General features: G+C 29.9%; 1 protein-coding gene across 2 annotated transcripts in view; it reads left to right on the top strand.

Moving 5' to 3' along the window:
* The first annotated feature begins 359 nt into the window (after positions 1–359).
* LOC129968556 (speckle-type POZ protein-like) overlaps positions 360–19352 on the top strand; it is a 41547-nt gene continuing 22554 nt past the window's right edge. Inside the window, exons 1-3 of one of the 2 annotated variants that reach the window (XM_056082570.1) lie at positions 360–2101; positions 4839–5081; positions 7644–7794. In XM_056082570.1, the coding sequence (XP_055938545.1) occupies positions 616–2101; positions 4839–5081; positions 7644–7651 (1737 nt within the window). In that variant the 5' untranslated portion in view covers positions 360–615 and the 3' untranslated portion in view covers positions 7652–7794. Of the gene's footprint in view, positions 2102–4838; positions 5082–7643; positions 7795–19352 lie in introns of those variants that run through there. The other variant, XM_056082569.1, reaches the window with a different exon arrangement.

Genomic DNA, 19352 nt, shown 5'->3' with positions numbered 1-19352 from the left:
GTAGTTCAAACGAAGTCCATTCCAAAATAGCCCTAGCGTTGGTTTAAAAAATGGGACATTAATATAGCTAAACTAAAACTAAACGCTACCCACGGTCACAGTCAGGTTTAATGTATAGATGATATCACAACTACTAATTGTAACCGCTGTTGGGTTCGAACATCAAAAGCAAATAACTATCTACCAACTTTTAATTAAAATAATTATTTAAAACACTGTAAAATTTTGGATACTATAAACATCTTCTTAAACATAATCTAAACATGAAGAAAATGTGTTAGAGATTAAATTTAGAAGAAGAAACGACTGAAATTCAGTTTTATTATTTTCTATGCTTGTAATTGGCATCCCTAGAAACTTCATGACTAATTTACGCACGTTTGCAAGATCTCTTTTGCGTATTCGTCTCAACTGGTTGATTCTTCTCTAGTTCAGTTTAAAACGATATGATCTTTTTAAAAAATATTTTCTTCTATCATTTTATTTTAACATTTTTTTAATTGAAGATTGAATCCAGAATTTTAAAGCTTCTGGGATAGAAATTAATAAAAAAAAATCTGGCCAGTATTACAAAAAGTTTTAAAAAAAGTTTTAGAGAAAATTAATTTATGGAAAATGTCAGCTCATATTAAAAGAAATTGTTTCACTTTTACATGGAATATTGAAAATATCAGTTACTGCTGGCAAAAGACGGGCGAAGAAATCTCAATAATCTTTGTGGTAAAGGCATTAGAAGAAACGAAATATAAACTGAATCTGTATCCCAGAGGGCTTTTAGACGATAACTACATTAGCTTTTACCTTCATAATCAAGATGCTACGAATATGATGATAAATTGTGAGCTCGCGTTCTTGTCCAAACAGGGTTCCATACTTGCATCGATAGAAGAGGAAAATGTCACAGATATGGCTGGTTCTGATAAGTTCAAGGTAAGGAATGATGTTTTCGTTCTTAACAGGTCGATATATCTGCCTGAAGACAAGTTGACAGCACGTTGCAGAATATGGAAGCGGCATGGGCAGATGATAGAGGATGTCCAGTGCTTTGCTCGCACACGAATTTGCATCGAAAGGGAATCTTTCTTGTGGAACATTCGAAACTTCAGTCGCCTACAAGCAGAAGATCAAAGTCCCCACACGATCAGATCAGTGCTGGACAACGAAATATTGATGACTCTCGATATTTCCTTAAAGAATCCCTATACTGAAGAAGATTCAATTAATATTCGAATCGTGGATGAAAATTCTAAGATAAAGTATTTAGTTCTTCACTTAACGCCTTTAAATGGTTTCGGATGCGAAATTAAATGCATAAAGAAAGAGTTCTTATTTTGTGAGAATATAAAAATAAAACTATTGAGTCTACCTTTTTCAAAAATAGGATTGATATCGAAAAAAGATGTATGCTTGCCACATGATGCTTTATCCTTTCGATGCGAGTGCATTTTTTCTACAGGGACTGTTTTTAAAGAAATCGAAAGAGTCGTTTATGGCTGTGGCAATATTCTTACAAGTGAACCATGCAATCATCGTCTAGATAACAGTAATACAGCGTTAGCATCAAAGAATGTTTTGATCCAAAATCTGAATTCCTTGTTTCATGACAACATCCTGTCTGATATAAAACTGAAAACGGGTACTAAAACGTGTTTCGCCCACAAAAATATTCTAAGTGTCCGGTCACCAGTGTTCAAAGTGATGTTCTCAAACAATATGCTGGAAACATTCAACGATTCTGTTCATATCGAAGATTTAGATAGCGATACTGTGTATAGAATGCTTCAATATATTTACACGGCTGAAATAAAAGATATAACTTGGGAGGATTATTGCAAATTATACAGAGCTGCTGACAAATACGAGATCCTTGCTTTAAGGAATGAATGTTCCGCCTACTTGAAATCTAACTTGTGTCCGAATAATGTGTGTGAAGTGCTCATTCTGGCAGATACACACCATGATAATGATCTGAAAATTTATGTTCAGGATTTCATTTTTGAGCATAATATCGTAAGTACTGAAGAGTGGAAATGTTTCATGAAGACACACCTAAAATTATCTGCAGATACAATGTACGTCCAAGTTAAGAAAAACCGGTTAAGTATGTACAAAATTTATTTACTAAAAATATCATTGATAAAAATCTTTTTGTCTCGATTCTTTTAAGTTCTTAACGCATTGCTTTATTTCAAAATTTTAATTCCATATTTTTACATTATTTATGTATATTTAATTTTTCCTCTATATTTTAAACAATATATATATATCTCTTAACAAATTTTTAAAATATAATTTATTGTTATAATATGCAAGAGATGTATAAAGGTTGCTGTAAATCAGTAAGAGTGTAAAGAAATGGAAAAGATTGGACTATATTTACAACTATATATATATATATATATTTGTTCTTACTTATTTGAACCTTCATTTCGATTTGGTTAATGAGTCGTAAGATACTGCAATACTAAATATTCGATTTATGATGATATTCGTATAGCAAGTCTAGAGGGTATCGTCTTTATTATTAAGTCCTTGGTTTTGACTTGCTCCAAATTATCGGGATTTTTAATGAATTTCAGCTCCTTTATCCAGTTTAGTAATTAGATTTTTTTCAGCAAAATTTTAAAAATTCAAGCTTCTTAAAATACTTAATATTGCTGCATTTTAAATTTAGAATGGATCCGATGAATTAATTACCAATTTAGATTTCTGGACATAAATTTCTGTTTTTTTTATTGTTGTATTGTGTTTTTTTTTCTCTGGAAAATTGTTTATAATACTGGAGATTCGAACAAATGACTACAATACACAAAATAAAATATTTCTAAGAAAGTAAATTTTTAGCAGTATTTTTGATGAAAGAATCGGTCCTAATGTCAAAAAAGGAAATTCATTCAATCTGTAGGTTAAGAATTTGAAAGAAAATAAGAAAAATTATAAACTGATGAGCATTGTTTTTTGAATTATAGCTTTTGATCAAAAATATTCATTTTCTAAACACAAAATATGTAAAGTAATTGCATGTCTCTTTTTGTTCTTTTTACACTTATTTTTATTATATATATTTATATACATAGATATATACAATAAAAATAACTTTTTATAAACTAACACTTATTCATTTCCCTCTCTCTTATATAATGTGCCTTTTCTTGTATAAAATGAGGAATTTTTAAATAATCGTCTTAATATTAATGTTGCCAATCAAATTTCCCCCCAAAAAATAACTAATAAATAGTCGGAAAATTAGCATTACACCTACTATCAATGCGTTCGTTAATATGATTTGTATTTCATTTGGGATGTTCTGATACTTCATTGCACTAATGATATAGAGGGAAAAAATAATTGGTTACACTAACGTAAGCTTAAAGTTTTATAATCTTAGCAGACAAACTTACTGAACAATCGAAGTCTAATGCAAATAAATATTATTTTCTATTTAAATTGTATATAAATTATAGAATAATTTATATAAATATTTCAAAGCGATTATTTTTTATAAATATATCTAAATTAAACTGACTTTTTCAAAACTTTAAATTTAAATTATGGAATTGTTGTGAAAATAATATGATTACTTTTGAGTTTTTTTTTTCCTTTGTAAAATTATAATGCCCTTATGTTAACCGCTTTTTGATTTCACATGTTCTGACTTTTGAATAATGCTTATACTACAAAAAACTAATATCGGGGACACCTTAGATATGAGGATGAGAAGCTTCCAGTATGGTGGTTGGTTCTCGCCATCCAGATGGGTACATAAGAGGTGTGGAGTCGGTTACCTCCTATTGATGACTAGACGTGCCTTCCACAGGAGGAGATGTACGTGGCCGACAATTGCCCTTAGGAGTCAACCTTCATTCCCTCCACACATGCTGCTGCGGTTCGGTCATTCAGAATTATTCCGTGTGCCTTATTGGCGGGTCGAAGTAGCCAATGTGTGTTTATGCTACAAAAAAGAAATCTTTTGAATAACTAAGATCTTCAGTATATTCATAATGAAATTCAAATTTTTTTTTTAGATTCCTTGAAATAATGTTTTTATTGAGTTTAAAGTTGTAGCAATTTGAAAAAAGAATATACTGAACCTTTTTTTTGGGGGAAAAAAACGCTGATAAAATTGTCTTAAAGTTTTATAACCGTTAATTTTTTCTTCTTTTAAGGATTTTATTGATGAATAATATTTTAAATAAATGTTATGTATATAAAGTATCTGACTATACACTGTTGTTTAGTATATTTATAAATGTGGACCTCAATGATTTATTGGTAAAATTTCAACTTGGGAATCGAACCCGATTTTATATTTAAAAAAAACTATGAGTTTGATAAATGGGTGATGTGTTGATTTTGGTTATACTCATTATCCGCATATGATTTAAAATACACCATATATTCCACAGCACCCATCGTGCACCTGCAAAAGCAGATTTTTATCTAATTAAATCATATGCAAAACTTTCGTATGAAACGAATCTTGATGACTTCTCTAATCAAAGTGTCTATAATCTATTACGCAACATTAAATTTTTGTGAGTAAGAAAAGAGTTCGTTTCTTATAAAAATTTTGATAATATTGAATATTTGATGTTCCTTTGTTAATTTTTTTTATCTCGTATCATAGTTTATGGAATCATATTCTAGTGAATTTGATACACTGATGTTATATTTTATGCACAATATTGATATTATTTCCTATTGAAACATTTTTTTATAATTTAGAAATTAGAAAAACCTTCATAATCTTAAACTTTTAAATTGTTCTTTTTATCAAAAAAAAAAAAAAAAAAATGCGTTGGACTCTACAAAACTCTTATTTATATTTTTCATTCCAGTTAATGAATTGCGTTCGCCCGCCCATGGATTTTATGCCAATACCCTTGGGACTTCTTATGTTTCGCCTTCTGCCAATACTGTCGGGACATCTTGTGCTTTGCCATCATCACCGGCATGCAGCGGAATCGGCAACAATACCCGAAGTAGAGTGGGGTCGTCTGCACTCTCTGGAGTTCCAGAATCCCCGGGTGAAGAGGAACACCAGGACGGAAGAAGGAGAAAAGTCGCCCGCAGAAGTGCACGTAAGTTTCATTTAAAAATGATTCATTTTGCAGACTTTATTTTACTTGTGAATCGCAAATTCACCGATCAGCATTTATAGCAATCAAATATTTTAAACCTGTGGATATATTCTTCCATTTTATCAAACTTGATAATTCATTTTTGAGGAGAATCGGTGTGCTACTCCAGAAATAAGAACATTTTTTTTTCTTTTTTAAAGAATTTAATACCCGCTTCCGAAAAGTATTTTTTATAATTCATATCATGGGTATCGAACATTTCTTCTTTAAATGAAAATAATAATACAATAAGTTATTATTTGGCAAACATTTCTTATTTAAATCGAATAATTCTTAATAATAGTATTTTAAAACGCAGTTTTAGAGAGATGATATCCTTATTATACGAGACATGCATCTCTCTCTCCAAATGCAAAGGGTCGCAGTGGCCTGGTGGTAAGGTCTCGGATTCGGAACCGGAGGGCTTCAGGTTCAAGACCCGATTCCACCGAAGAACCGTCGTGTAAGGCGGGTCTGGTGCACGTTAAATCCGTCGGGGACAAAAGTCCTCCCGCTGTTGTGGTGCAGAAGCTTGGAAAGGAGATGCCAGCTCAAGTGTCGTTTTCGTCATCCGACCGCGGATCAAAATCGAGATCCGACCCAAAATAGCCCTAGTGTTGCTCTACAATGGCATGTTAATATAACTAAACTAAACTGACCATCGATTGAAGAGTTATTTTCTAGTGACTTAGTTCAAAAATTTGATTTAACGATATCAGTGCGAGATAAATTTCTTCTTCTTCTTTTTTTTTTTTTTTTTTTTTTTTTAAGATACAGAATATTTAAGAAGTTTCCAACAAAAAGTAAACAAAATTTGGGATTTGGAGATACAGAGAGCCCCCATATTTCTGCTCATTTATCACAACATAAGGGAAAAGTCAAGGTCATTCCTCACAATCAAACCATTATATCCTCAACAAGGGCCGCTGGCTCTTTCTCCCTTAATAAATTACTGATTGTAGAATAATATTTTTTGTGAATTTTAAGGAGCTATTCATTTTCTAGGAAGAACGTTAATAAAACATTGATTCATTTGTCAGATCTGCTTTTTCATCATAATTTTCTTTTCTAAATGGACATTTTGATGATTATTGTATAATTGCCCTGAACTTTCCCAACTATGGAGGGACTGACATGGATTTGTCCCCTCATTTGTCTATTAAAAGAATTTGAGTGGAAATATTTGAATTAACAGGTATATTGGAAAAATCCATAAACTCTTAAAGGCGTGAAACATTGCATCTGTGTTGTACATAAGTCCACTTCGACTGAGATAATGCTACGGATACATGTTCATTTTTTTTTCTTTTAAAAATATCCCATAGTATGGCTCCAATGGAGGCTTTTTTCTATTTCTTTTGTCTTGTTTTTCATTGTCTTTTAACTTTTGTTACAGAATTCATAAAAGGTCTAATTGTTTTTATACTTCTATAAGCCTCGTGTTGTAAATTGTGATGAACTAGGAGTATTTAATATTTTAACTATAAATAAATAAATGGGGACTATATTGAAAATATTGTCATTTAGTTTTTCCTGCTGTACCGTCTCGTCGGGAAATTTGTGACTAATTTGAACACAATGCAGTTTTACAAAATTGAATGCTCTTCTAACAAAAAGGCAGCATGAATTGCATTCCCAATTCAACTGTATTTTATTTATATGTATTAAAAATGAATCGGACATTTCTTGGACGTTTTTTACTTATGATAATTTAAATCATTCATTGTTCAATTCCACTGTTGGGAACGAGATTACATATAATATTAGTTGCCCAGTTGGCAACACGTAACGGTTCTTTGAGAAAATAAAGAGATGTTTTTGATACTTTTCAGTCTAATTTAATACCTACAAAGCTAACATCCACTATTCAACTGAATAGTGAAATAGAATTTTAATTAACTTTTTGTAGGTACATAATAATTTCCAAAAAAAATAAATAAATCTAGAAGCGCGAATTTGAGACAGAATCAAAAATATGAGGTAAATATAAAGAAAGAAAATTTAAAAATTGTTTGGAAGAGAATGCTTTAATTTCAATGAAGCGAATCACGCTATTGTTCTGGATATAATAATATATGGTGAATATAAGAGGATGGACACATAATGACTTTTTATAAAAGTGAAAACGAATGAATGTGTTATGAATCGATACAAGCTGGATAAATTTATCTTTCTGTAAGAGAAGTTTATTTATTAGTGTTAGTTTTTAGTGGTAATTATTTGGTACGGAACAGCTAAATATGCCCATCGAAATAATTTGAAATTGATTCGAAATCCTTTAATGTATTTTAATAAATAAGGAATATTTCAGCATATACTTATAAGAAGTAGTATCAATTATATTTTTATTTATAGAAAAAAAATACTGTCCTTAATTTAATCCGTGATATATTTTATTAAAAGCGAACATAATTCGGGTGCAAGACATTTTTTCGATTAAATATCCTCGAACAATTAAATTTTCTTGTTAAATGAATGATTTTTTTATCAATTTTCTTTTTTAATCACAGCTATTTTTTACAGGCCACTAAGGGGTACTTGCAAGAAAGTATTAGAATAGCCATTTTCAGGATCAGTGAGCAAAAGATTTGAAATCGGTTGCAGTTCTTCCTTGTTGGTTTTATTGATTATTTATTGCATTGTATCAACGGTGGTTTATGTAAATTAAAACTAACTTCTCATTTAATTTTTTTTAACTTGAAAATAATATAAATAATAAATATTTTTTCTCTTATTATATAGCATTTACTTCATTTTTTTCTATTGTTTTATTTGATAACTTACCAATTATAATATTTATTATTTTAGAAATTAGGCGATGTAAAAAAAAAGGGAACTATGTATTCTGGAAGAATCTATTTAAAAAATATTTTTATTTGTTAGAAAATTTTCTAAGATAAAGTATTTTGGCTGAAGCTTCATATAATTTTCAAGTACAGTACACTCACAAGTATCCAGCCTAATGCGACGGAAGGGTAGGTTGGATAATAAAAACGCCTTAAGGGCTGCAGTTCTTTGTCCACCAATACCAGAAGACAAAGTTTTTATACCAAAGCACGCTGCTATAATATGTATTTTCTCACCTCTTATTGAGTACTAAACCCAAGATTCATCTCACTCCAGGTAGAACTTGAAGGTGGCCCCATGAAGCATTGAAGCAGTTGCCCTTTTGGCTATTATACCTTTGTCTAGTCGATACAACTTGTTTTCAGTTATCACTCATTTTGAAATTGTATTGAACGTATTCTCTCACTTCATATAGAGTTCTGTGCTTTTCATTTATCTCAAGCCACCTAGAATGTGAATGGTTTTTCTTACTTTTATGCTCAACACGCCACTTTTCAATTTATGCACAATTTTTTACCAGTCCTCCACTGTATTTTCCCCAACACCTAACTACGAAGTTATATTTTTTTTGCTGTTACACCAGAGTGTAGTCACTGTATAAAACATAATTTATCCTCCATGGTCAATAACTTTTTTATTTTCGTTTATCACCCATTTCGAAATCTTCATTGTGGTACACATAAAAAAGACATTAAGCATACCCCAAGAACAATTTACGAATACTGTACGTACAGTGAAGTTATAATCAGGAGCAGCGGTAACAACTGAGATCCGTGCGTTACACACTGATGAAACAATGCGCTACGAGCAGAACACTGCTCTTTTCCTGTCAGAACTTGTATTTTGTACACGACACGTAGGAGGATAATAGCAGACGCCCGCTTCAATGTCATGGCAATGTTGTCAATGCAAGTCTTGCCTTCATCATTTATTTACGACAAAAGGAAACTAGGTCAAATAGTACAGAAGCCGGGTCATCGCGAACCGGATACTCGGAAGTGCACTGTAGATATATATATTCTAAATTGGAGAGCATTTATTTGATCACAAAGCAGTATAATGAAAGTATAATTGTATTTTGGATTTTGTTGGAAATTCAGATTTTTTTTTCTCAAATCCGAAATTATGATGATATTGTTTCTAACTTTTGTTTTAAAAAATATTATGATTGAACATCTGTGAACATTATAAATACTATGCACATTATGTAATAATTTTTTACCTTGCCTGAACCATTGCATTATTTCTAAATGCAACATGTAATATCCACTAGTTTTACAGAAGAAGTATTTCAATATTTGCAAAGTATAACAGATACCATAGAAGATTGGATTAGAGCGGGGTGGGTGGGTGATGGCCATTTTATGACTGACCACATGCTTGCATTATTCTTAGCGACAATTCAATTATTCAAAACCATGAATGCTAAAGGAGAACGGGATAAATCATTCATGGTTATGGTTGTTTGGCTCAAGGCAAACAGCCATAACCATAAATGATTTCTTGATGCTTAGTCATTACATGAAAATTTTGACAAATGCAAAGAATTAAAACTGTCCACGTTTGCTAATTTCTGTTAAGTTTGGTGATTTCTTTTGCCTACACTTGATATACGAGCGACTTCTATGCATAGCTTTCTATTTGTTCGAAGTGAGTTCATTGTTATGGGATAGACGCAGTATCAGTCAATAAATTTGTTTCACTTCAAAAAATCAACTTGAAAGCCTGCAAAGAAAAATTGCGAGAAAAAAAGTTCGCTGATCAATACGAACAGGAATAAACACAATTATGCTAAATATATCAATTGACTCTAATTCTAATATTTTACGAAACGTTTTTTACTAAACATTTAAGAAATGCTATTCAATTCCAAAATTAATTATTTCATAAATAATAGATTGTACAAATTTTGACCATTTTTGTTTTGCATTAAAAATCATTCATTGTTGGATACGGTTTAAAATAGCGAACTCGCCTTTAAATTTTGAAGTTTCAGATAATTAGGTAGTAGAGCTTAACAAGGGTATGGTGTTAAATAAAGAGTGAACTCAAATCCAAAAGTTGAGTGCATATGCTGCGGTAAATGCAATAAACTGATGATAATACATAATAACCGGATTAATAACATTTACTTTAATATATGTGCATATATTTATACAATCTTGACAAACGTCAGGGATAACGTCAATAAGTTTGGCCAAAGTTTCTATCAGAATCAACCTGAGAAATTCGATGACCAACAACCATTTCTCGGAAAATCTGTTTTAATCCCAGAATTTGGCAGAAAGTATCTTTTCACTTTCTGAGTGCAATTAGAAAACTTCTTGGACAGGAATTAAGACATTTTTCTTAATTGCTGAAATCAACTGAATGAATGTGCTACAGTATCCAAACTCAATTAACAGATTACTTCTTTTGTTGGATTTACTTTGGGAAACGCTTACTTTCGTATAATTTAAAGATTCTTTTTTTTAAAGAGTTGATAGTCTCGAATTACCATTTAATTTCCTTAGAAAAGAAATAATTAAGTCAATATATGAAATTGAGGATAAATTTTGTGATGAAAATATTGATTCAAATTCATTGAATTTTCTATTAACTTAAAATGAATTAATATTTCTTCTAAGTAGAATCCAAATTTGTTTGTTAAACTTTTGTTAGTACTAATCGTGTTAATCGTGTTGGAAACATCAATCAGTAAAGAATAATTTTTGAAATGATTTTTTGAAAACGCGTCGTGATTTTTTCAGAAACTCTTTTGTTAATCACATTTTATATAGCATATTTTCAATTGTGAATAATTTGCAGTTTTGAAGGACATTGTATTTATCGTAATGAATGAACTGCCTTTGAAAGTACACCCTCACGTATGGTTGCAATTATATAGTGCTTCTCTTGTTGTATTAGACGATGGTTCAATGTAAAATTTCCTGGTAGGGGGATTCGTTTATAAAGATCTGTTCAAATTCCTCTTTCATCACTTGATTTATTATTTTAATTCTCTTATTTAACTTCGCTTACACTCTTCTGCCTATAACACGCCTGTTAGACATCAAACCTTTGCCAACGAATTCAGGAAATCTATTACTATGGCATAGGCAATAAACTGAATCGCATGTAAAAGGAATTGCTAGAAAATTGCAGCTTTGCAATTATATCAAAATTGTTCATTTTGAATCAATTTGTTAACCATTTAATCAAAGTATTATATAATCATTTTTTTTTAAATTCAATAATAAATCCATTACCATTTTCGATTCCACTCCTTAATAGTCTATTTTGATATGTGCATTGATTATCTTTGAAAAATGCAATGTAATACTTATGCAAACAAAGTCTTGAGGAATGAAAAGAATGGTCTGCATGTTAACTCTCTGACTGCGTAATTTTAAAAAAATAACTATTTAGTTGCAATGTTTGCAAATGAATTAAGATATTTTTTAAATAAAGTGAACTGATACTACATGTTACATAATAATAATATGACATAATAAAAATCCGTAATCGTAAAAATAAACACTCTAAGCCGCAAAAAGCGCTGGATGCAATAGAAAATGGACTGATTACAAGCCTGCGGAAATCGCGGGATACGCAGCTGGAGGGTCAATATATCAGAAAAGCTTGCAAATGTAAACCAGAAACTTTGTGAACTTATAGAGGTTCGTAAAAATAAAATTAATCATTGCAATCTTTTGTAATGGGCATTTATATAATTTATTTTTTTAAGTTTTGTTATCAGTCTCTACAGAAGTTGAAGTGTTCCCGTACAATTGCCCACATAATTAAATGAATTTTATAACTGGAAATAAATTATAATTGCCTAAATGCAATATTTAAAACACTTTTTTCACTTATCTGGAAACTCTATCTTTCTTCATAAATGATTTTATGTCCCTTATCCTAGTACTATTTTATCATTAATTAAATTACAGTTTTAATCATCATTTTATTTGTAACCATCTACTAAAATCTTGAATTTTAAAATAATGAGTGAGCACATCTGATACAATGATTGGCACAAGGACATGGCACATAGTTAAGCTGAAAAAAAGTAGCGAAATGCAGTCTTTAAATGTTGACATATCCCAATTAAAAATCATTTATCTATTAATCATTCAATTCAATCACATCAATTGCACGTTTTTATATCACATGGCGATGAATCATATGACAGGGCCACAATATCCATAGCCTGGAGGCCCAGTCAACAATATTTAACTCATTGTCCTTCAATTAATTCCTTAGACATTAGTTTATGTATTCCCATCGCCATTCAATTGGACGAAATCATTGAAAATTGGAATAATAATGATAAAAAGGGAAAGAATCGATGATTTTTTTTCTTAAGATTAACTTATAGAGAAATGTATGATGAGATTAATTGGTTCTGAAAGGAGAAAAATGCAGAGTTGGGTTAAGAAATTTAGCGCATTAACCATACATTCCACACTTGGCACTTACAGATTTCCTCTGTCTGGGTTCAAGAAGTCCCACGATTTGAAGAATTTGACAGAGACCTTAAAAGAGTGATAGCAAGAATTTCAAACTAATCTTTGCCTGAGACAAAAGTTTCAGCATGAATGATAGTTATATCGATAAGTAAGAAAAATAGCAATATTTTCATTCCATTCTGTCATTCATTGCATTTTTATAGTTGATTTCTTAATTTGTGCTTCACTTATTGATACCTACCTCGCATATATGAATTAAATTTCAATTGCGAGTAGGTAGATTTAATGCATACATGAATTTAATTTCAATTTAACGATTCAATAAGCTTTAAAATAGCAAAAGATTTAATAACGTGATCTTAAGTAATTAAGAGAATAATTACCGTTACCTATTCGAAATTATTGACTCATAAATTTTGATATGTGTTGAAATTGAGACAAGTATTCCAATAAATACTAATCAGATTAGAACATATATATTTGGATGCTAAGCTCTTTATTCAAGGATTGAGTTTACTATTTAGGGCACTGAAGGAGTGTTGACGACATTCCCTGATTCTAAGCTAATTGAAATGAGACGAAATTAGTTAAATGCGCTTAGTGCATGCTGGACCGCAAATAGATTTCTGTTTATGTTTTCGAATCTCAGAATATCAGAAAATGCGAAGATTAATTTGCAGATTTTTTTATTTTATTTCTGCCAATACTTACTGAATCAGCATGCTATTTAAGCAGATTCAATTCTTCCACATTTACATAATGAATAACATAAGAATGTTATGCTTCTAAAGCAAACTCTAGAAAAATTAGTTAGCAAAACAGTCATTTTTAATGTGTTTAAATCACGTATTTAAACATGGTTTTTTTTACCACATAAAAAGGTTTTAGAATTTTCTCAAAACTTGTGATTAGTATCTTTATGAATGATCGAAAAGAAAAGAATTAGAAAAGTAAATAAAAAATTTAGATGATTCCCCTTTTAACAAAGGGCTGGGCTCAGATTTTACGCCGAAATGAAAATAAAACAGCCATCAGCGAGGTTAGTTTAGTTAAATTAATGTTCCGTTTTAAAGCAACACTAGGGCTATTTTGGGGCGGACCTCGCAATTTCGAACCGCGGTCAGATGACAAGGACGTCACCGAAGCTGACACCCCTCTCCAAAAATGCCACACCCCACAAGCGGGAGGACGTATGGCTCCAACAGAATCGACGTGCACCAAACCCACTTACATGACGCTTCTTCTGTGGAATTGGGTCTCGAACCTGAAAAACTCTTGTTCCGAAACCGGGATCTTACCACCAGGCCAACGCTGTCCAGCGAGGTTTAAAAGAACTCGCCAATTTTTCCATATATAATGAGAAAGATGACGGGTCATAATTTATTAAATCAGACTTATTTGTTCGAACTTGTAATGTAATTTTATTTTTCGAAAAAATAAATTTTTGAAATTTAATTGAAATTGTTAATTTTGCTCATTATTAGTTTTTTTATTCAATGGATTCATAAATGTATAAGATAGTTTCATATACGTAAAAGGTAGTTTAAATTTGAAGATTAAAAAATGGGAATATGTTCTGAAGTATAAAAAAAATGAAATTTTAGTGTTTTAAACGCGTTTGAAACAGTAAACAGTTTTGAATAAATGAGGATGTCGATTCAATTAGGTCTAGCGTATTTAGCCAATTCGATGCATGAAGGATTCGTAATAAAGGACAAACATTATTATTTAATCATTTATTGATCAAAATATATATTTGGGGTTTACAATGCTCTGTTTTCTTATGTATAAGTTTCGCTTGTAATAATTAACATTTTTTTGCAAATTTAAATTCAGAATAGCAGTTTTTAGAATAATTGGTAATATCTGCAAGGGCAAAAAAGTAAGAAGAGGAAAGTAGCCTTGGTTGTATCTACCAACGTTCTGAAAGCAATTTGACTAAGAGTATTTTGTGTCTCAAAACCAAGGGAATAGCGGTGGAATTCAAGGTTAATTCTGGCCTAGAGAATATTTTCGACATAGTTGTTATCTTTTTTTATTTTCTTAGTTTACAGTGTCGTTATTTTCATTTATTCTTCATTTGAAAATTGTCAAGTATTCTCCTTTCACTTCAAAAAAATGATAGTAAAAAGTCGTATTTCCTTTTGATGGTTGTTTATTTTCGTTACTCGCTGAGGGTTTTTTTTTTTTTTTTTTTTTTTTGTGATTTTTTTTAAAGAGCTCAAGACATGCCTTTTCAAATAAAACAACTTTTTATATTCCTAAGTCATATTTTATAAGAGAATTCCGACAAGCCACTGTCTACTGCAAGATTTTCTTGTAGAGATCAGTTGGTATTGCAATGTTAAGTATCTCGTCGTCAGTGTGAGTGAAAATGATATTTTCTTGAAGTCTTAGTGAATAATTTATTTGCTGCGAACAGAAAAATGATGATATGCAAGAATTTATACATATATATATATAGCTGGAGTAGGGTGGCATAGAAAATTACTTGGCACATTTCTATAGAAGTATATTTTACTAAACATGTGAAGGATACACTCTAAAGATCTCTATTAGAAAAGAAGGGATGGCATTCTTAGAAACTTTCATGATAAATTAAATTATGTTTATTTATTCTTTCTGAAAAATTAATTTGTTTCAGAATATTTTTTTTTATAAAATGTTATTGTCCACGTATACCAGTGTACTTGACAGTTTCGTCTATTCTTTTAAACTATGGCATGTAGTCTATAAGAATAGACGAAAAAATAAACTATTTAAAATATTCGTGAGATTGGAAATATGAGAGCTAAACGGGAAAGGATTTTATTAAAGCTTTTTCTTCAAAAGATATCTGATACAATTGATACTGATGAAAAGAAAAAAAAATGCTATGTCTGAAACAAATTTAAAATATTGAATTGATTGAAATGCAATCACATCTGCTACTAATATCTTATTTTAATCAGACGATTATAGAAAATCTAAATGATTATTCGAAGAATAAAAGTTATTCAGTTTCTTATTATATTCAGAGACTGATGTGAGAATTTTTCAGAATGTATTTAGAATTTCTAAAAATTTTGGTGACTTCAAATTCTTTCTCTTTCCGTATCCGCACGTTTCAGATTTTTTTTATTTACTCATTATGTTTTTTTTTTTTTTTTTTTTTTTTTGTAGATTTTGAAGACTATTTGAGCTAGTGTTTTATCCAAGCGTCATTTACATTCAATTTTTAGTTACTCTTCAAGTAATCGAAAATCCATTTTCCATCTTTGTTTTGGTTTTTCCTTTTTTTACTTGGACAAAAAATTCTGGGAAGAAAAGTCATGACGAATTGAAAAGGCAACTTCTGTTTTGTTTCTATTTTATTTATTTATTTATTTGATTTTCAGTGCTACGTTGCAAAATTTTCTAGTTCATGGTTCACCGCGTAGATGGTTTCTTATTGATCTCGCTTCTTGCACCTTCGTGAGACTGAGGATTCCCTTTTTCAATATGATTGGATATTGTTGGAAGCTACTAGATTATCCACACCGAAACTAATAGGGTATTACTGAGTTCCCTGTGTTTAAAGTATTCAAATTGAATTTTTGTACGAAATATGAGGCTCAATCTGCTAGCAAAGAATAGAATTCATGTTTTAAAATATATAAATAATATATCCTTTCTTTCTGAAGAATTAAGTCTTTTTTTAATTAGCAAATGCAAATGATTAAGATTCACTTTTAAAATAAGGTATGAAGTCATAAACATTCATCATAGAACAATGCTTATTAAAATTTCACATGATTTAAGGGGACAATGGACACTGTTTGCGAATAATTCACTCAGGTTATGAAATTTTTTAAGCATATATAAATATAAATATATGCATTAATAAAATAAAAATAGTCAAATTTCTTTAAAAAAACATTTTAAAATAAAATGTATCAGTTTTAAAGAATTTGAAACATACATACTTTTTAAAAATTTCCAAAATTCTCCAAGCGACTTCTTTTAATTTTTTTCTTATTATTTTTTTCTTATTACCGAATGTAAATTTATTTGGAACAAAACTGTGCATGATTTTGAGATTCCGTTTAAATGTTAAATTTTTAGAAATATTTTTATGTAGACTTACTAAACTTTCATAGGAATTTTATGTTTTTATGAATTAAAATTGACATTTATCGAGCTAAAAAAAACTCGAAATATAAAATGTATACCCTGTTTTCTTTTAAAATTTGACCGAAATCTTTATTTCAATTTCATTTAATTTCTTCAAAAATTATGACACTTGGAACATTTGAAGGATATTTAAATCTAATTACAATATTATTTTGAGAAAAGTCATTAAGATGAACTTTTTTTTCCTCTAGCTACTTCAAATATTTATTTTATTAAAATTATTATTACGTATTACTTATTATTATATTAATACATTTATTTTATTAAGCATTTTATACCACTATTTTAATTGAAATAAACGTATATTTTGGTAATGAAACGATAAAAATAAAATTTCCTGTTTTCGTCCATTATTGCTAATTTTAAAGTCCAATGTACCCTTAAACAATGTTTGAAAAAAAATGTATTTCGAATTCGACTATTATATGTGCATATTCAATAAAGCTAAGACAAGATCAATCGCATCATATTCAATGCAATTTAGTTAAAATAATTTTTTTTAACTTTCTTGTCATTTCAGATAATTTCTTATAAATAAATAATTGCAATTTAATTAATATAATTTTATTTTATTTATTTATATTATTTATTAATTCTTTTAATTAAATTTATATTTTATCTGACGTACATTGAAATTTACCCCTCTGCTTTATAAAATATTCTAGAAACGCAATCTCATTTTTAGTTAGGCACACCTTAACAGTGGCGTAGCGAGGGTTTATGGTACCCGTATGTGAATCTTTCTCTCTGAAATGTCCACTGAAGATATGCGTAGGACAATGGTTTTCGTTATGATGTTATTTCTTGGTTCTTCATCCTAGTGTATTTCAAAATGATGCAATGAAAGCAGTAACATTTTGTCTTCATACAGCTCTCGAAGCTTCGCGCCTGATGAATATATACTTCACTCGCCCCATTCATTTGCCACTGTGCCTTAATAGTTACAGAATGGCATTATGCCATCGTGCATGAAATATAGGAAAAACACTGAATAAGGACAATAAATCTAAAAAGATATATTTCTTTTTAAATTAGTTTAATTCTTATAGTTTATGAATGACACTATTTCTATTTATATTTAATAACGGGCTCAATACTCCAGAACTCTAGAAATTTGGAAAAATTTAGATATTCAACTTATTTTCTAATAAAATTTAAATTGTTAAAATTTATCGTCTAAAAAGGTAACCGCAACATAACAAAAAAGTACCAACCGAAAATTTATTATTCTATGACACAGATAAATAATTTCTGATACCTTTCTTTCTAGTTTTTAAAAAAGAAAATTTGATTTTTACATACACACTGCACATGTGGAGTTTTGGTACTGTGACTAATGCATTACAAATTTTGCTGGTGACTAACGATAACTAATAATGTAGATTTTTAAATGCGCAAAACCTTTAAAATTTCTGCTCCTAAAAATTCATTATTTCAGTTTCCCCAGTTTAAGGTATCACAAAATGACAACAACAAAATCATAAAAATTATCAAAATAAAAGTAGATAGTCAAGTTACAAAATTCCAAGTTTTGTTATATTAACGTCCCATTTTAAAGCAACAATAAGTCTATTTTAGTACGGACGTGTAACTCTGAATCTCGGTAAGATGACAAGAACGACACATGAGCTGGCATCCCCTCTCTAAACTTCCACACCACACCAAAGGTAGAACGTTTGGCCCCAATGAATTTAACATGCAACAGACCTAGAAAAACAGAAATAGAAATAGAAAAACAGAATATGATCAAACAAATCAATAAAGGATTCCATAACAAGATTTATCTTCTAGCTAGAATATTTTCAAATTCCAAAACGACTGTCAACCTTACCACTATCTTCAATATATTAATGAAACGTCTAGAATCCAAACAATTAATGGATTTTACTAATTTTTTTTTCTGAATAGAAGCCTTAGGGATAAATTTTTTCCATTGGAAGGAAAAAGAATTCAATTTTCCGCTCAATGTCTTACAACTCTCCGCTCAATGTCTTACAATGTTGCTTGAAAATAAAGGAGGCAATTTAATAGATGAACGATTGTGATTTCTGTGATTTTCATGCTTTTTGTTTGTCATCTCTGTTCTGAATAACATGTAAAAGCTTCGAAATTATTTTTAAGTTTACATTAGAGATATTGTTACGGATATATTTTACTTGTTCTGTTGGTGGATAGACAGCGGCATTTGTATGAGAATTTGAATCAAATTAATTGCCTGATTCATTGATTCTTAGAATGTTTTAAAAGAACATTTCCCGGGCTCAATAAATGATTGCATTGTTGAACTTCTAAATTCTATTTTTTGGATATATCAAAATTTAAAAGAAGATTTTGAATTTATTTCACATTAATTTTCAGGAATTATTTTTTCAATAATGTAAATGATTATGATGACGGAGTCAGAGTTTAGTAAAGCAATATCCACTCGAATGGAAATATGTTTAAATGCCTTTGATAAAGCAAAACAGAGTAAAATGACTTTTAGTACAAAGCTATAACAATTTTCTACAAACGCAGTCAAGGATTTTGTCAAAAAGTATAAAATATATAGAAAGATTGCATTCTAAGGACAATTATTCCTTTTGAAACCTGATTGCTTAGTTATGTGATGAGAATTTGATAGAGTAAAAATTTAAGACTAAGAATGGGAAACAACTTACAGCTTTCGTTTTTAAATTGTTGATTGAATAATGGTTTATAATTCGTTAAACGTGAAAAATACCTGGCAACCATCTAAATAGTTCAAAAGAGCGCATAAGGAACCTCTAGTGTGCACGTTCCT

Source organism: Argiope bruennichi, chromosome 5 (assembly GCF_947563725.1).
Source record: "Argiope bruennichi chromosome 5, qqArgBrue1.1, whole genome shotgun sequence".
In the NCBI taxonomy this organism is placed as follows: Eukaryota; Metazoa; Arthropoda; class Arachnida; order Araneae; family Araneidae; genus Argiope; species Argiope bruennichi.
This window is presented reverse-complemented; position numbering and strand designations above follow the sequence as displayed.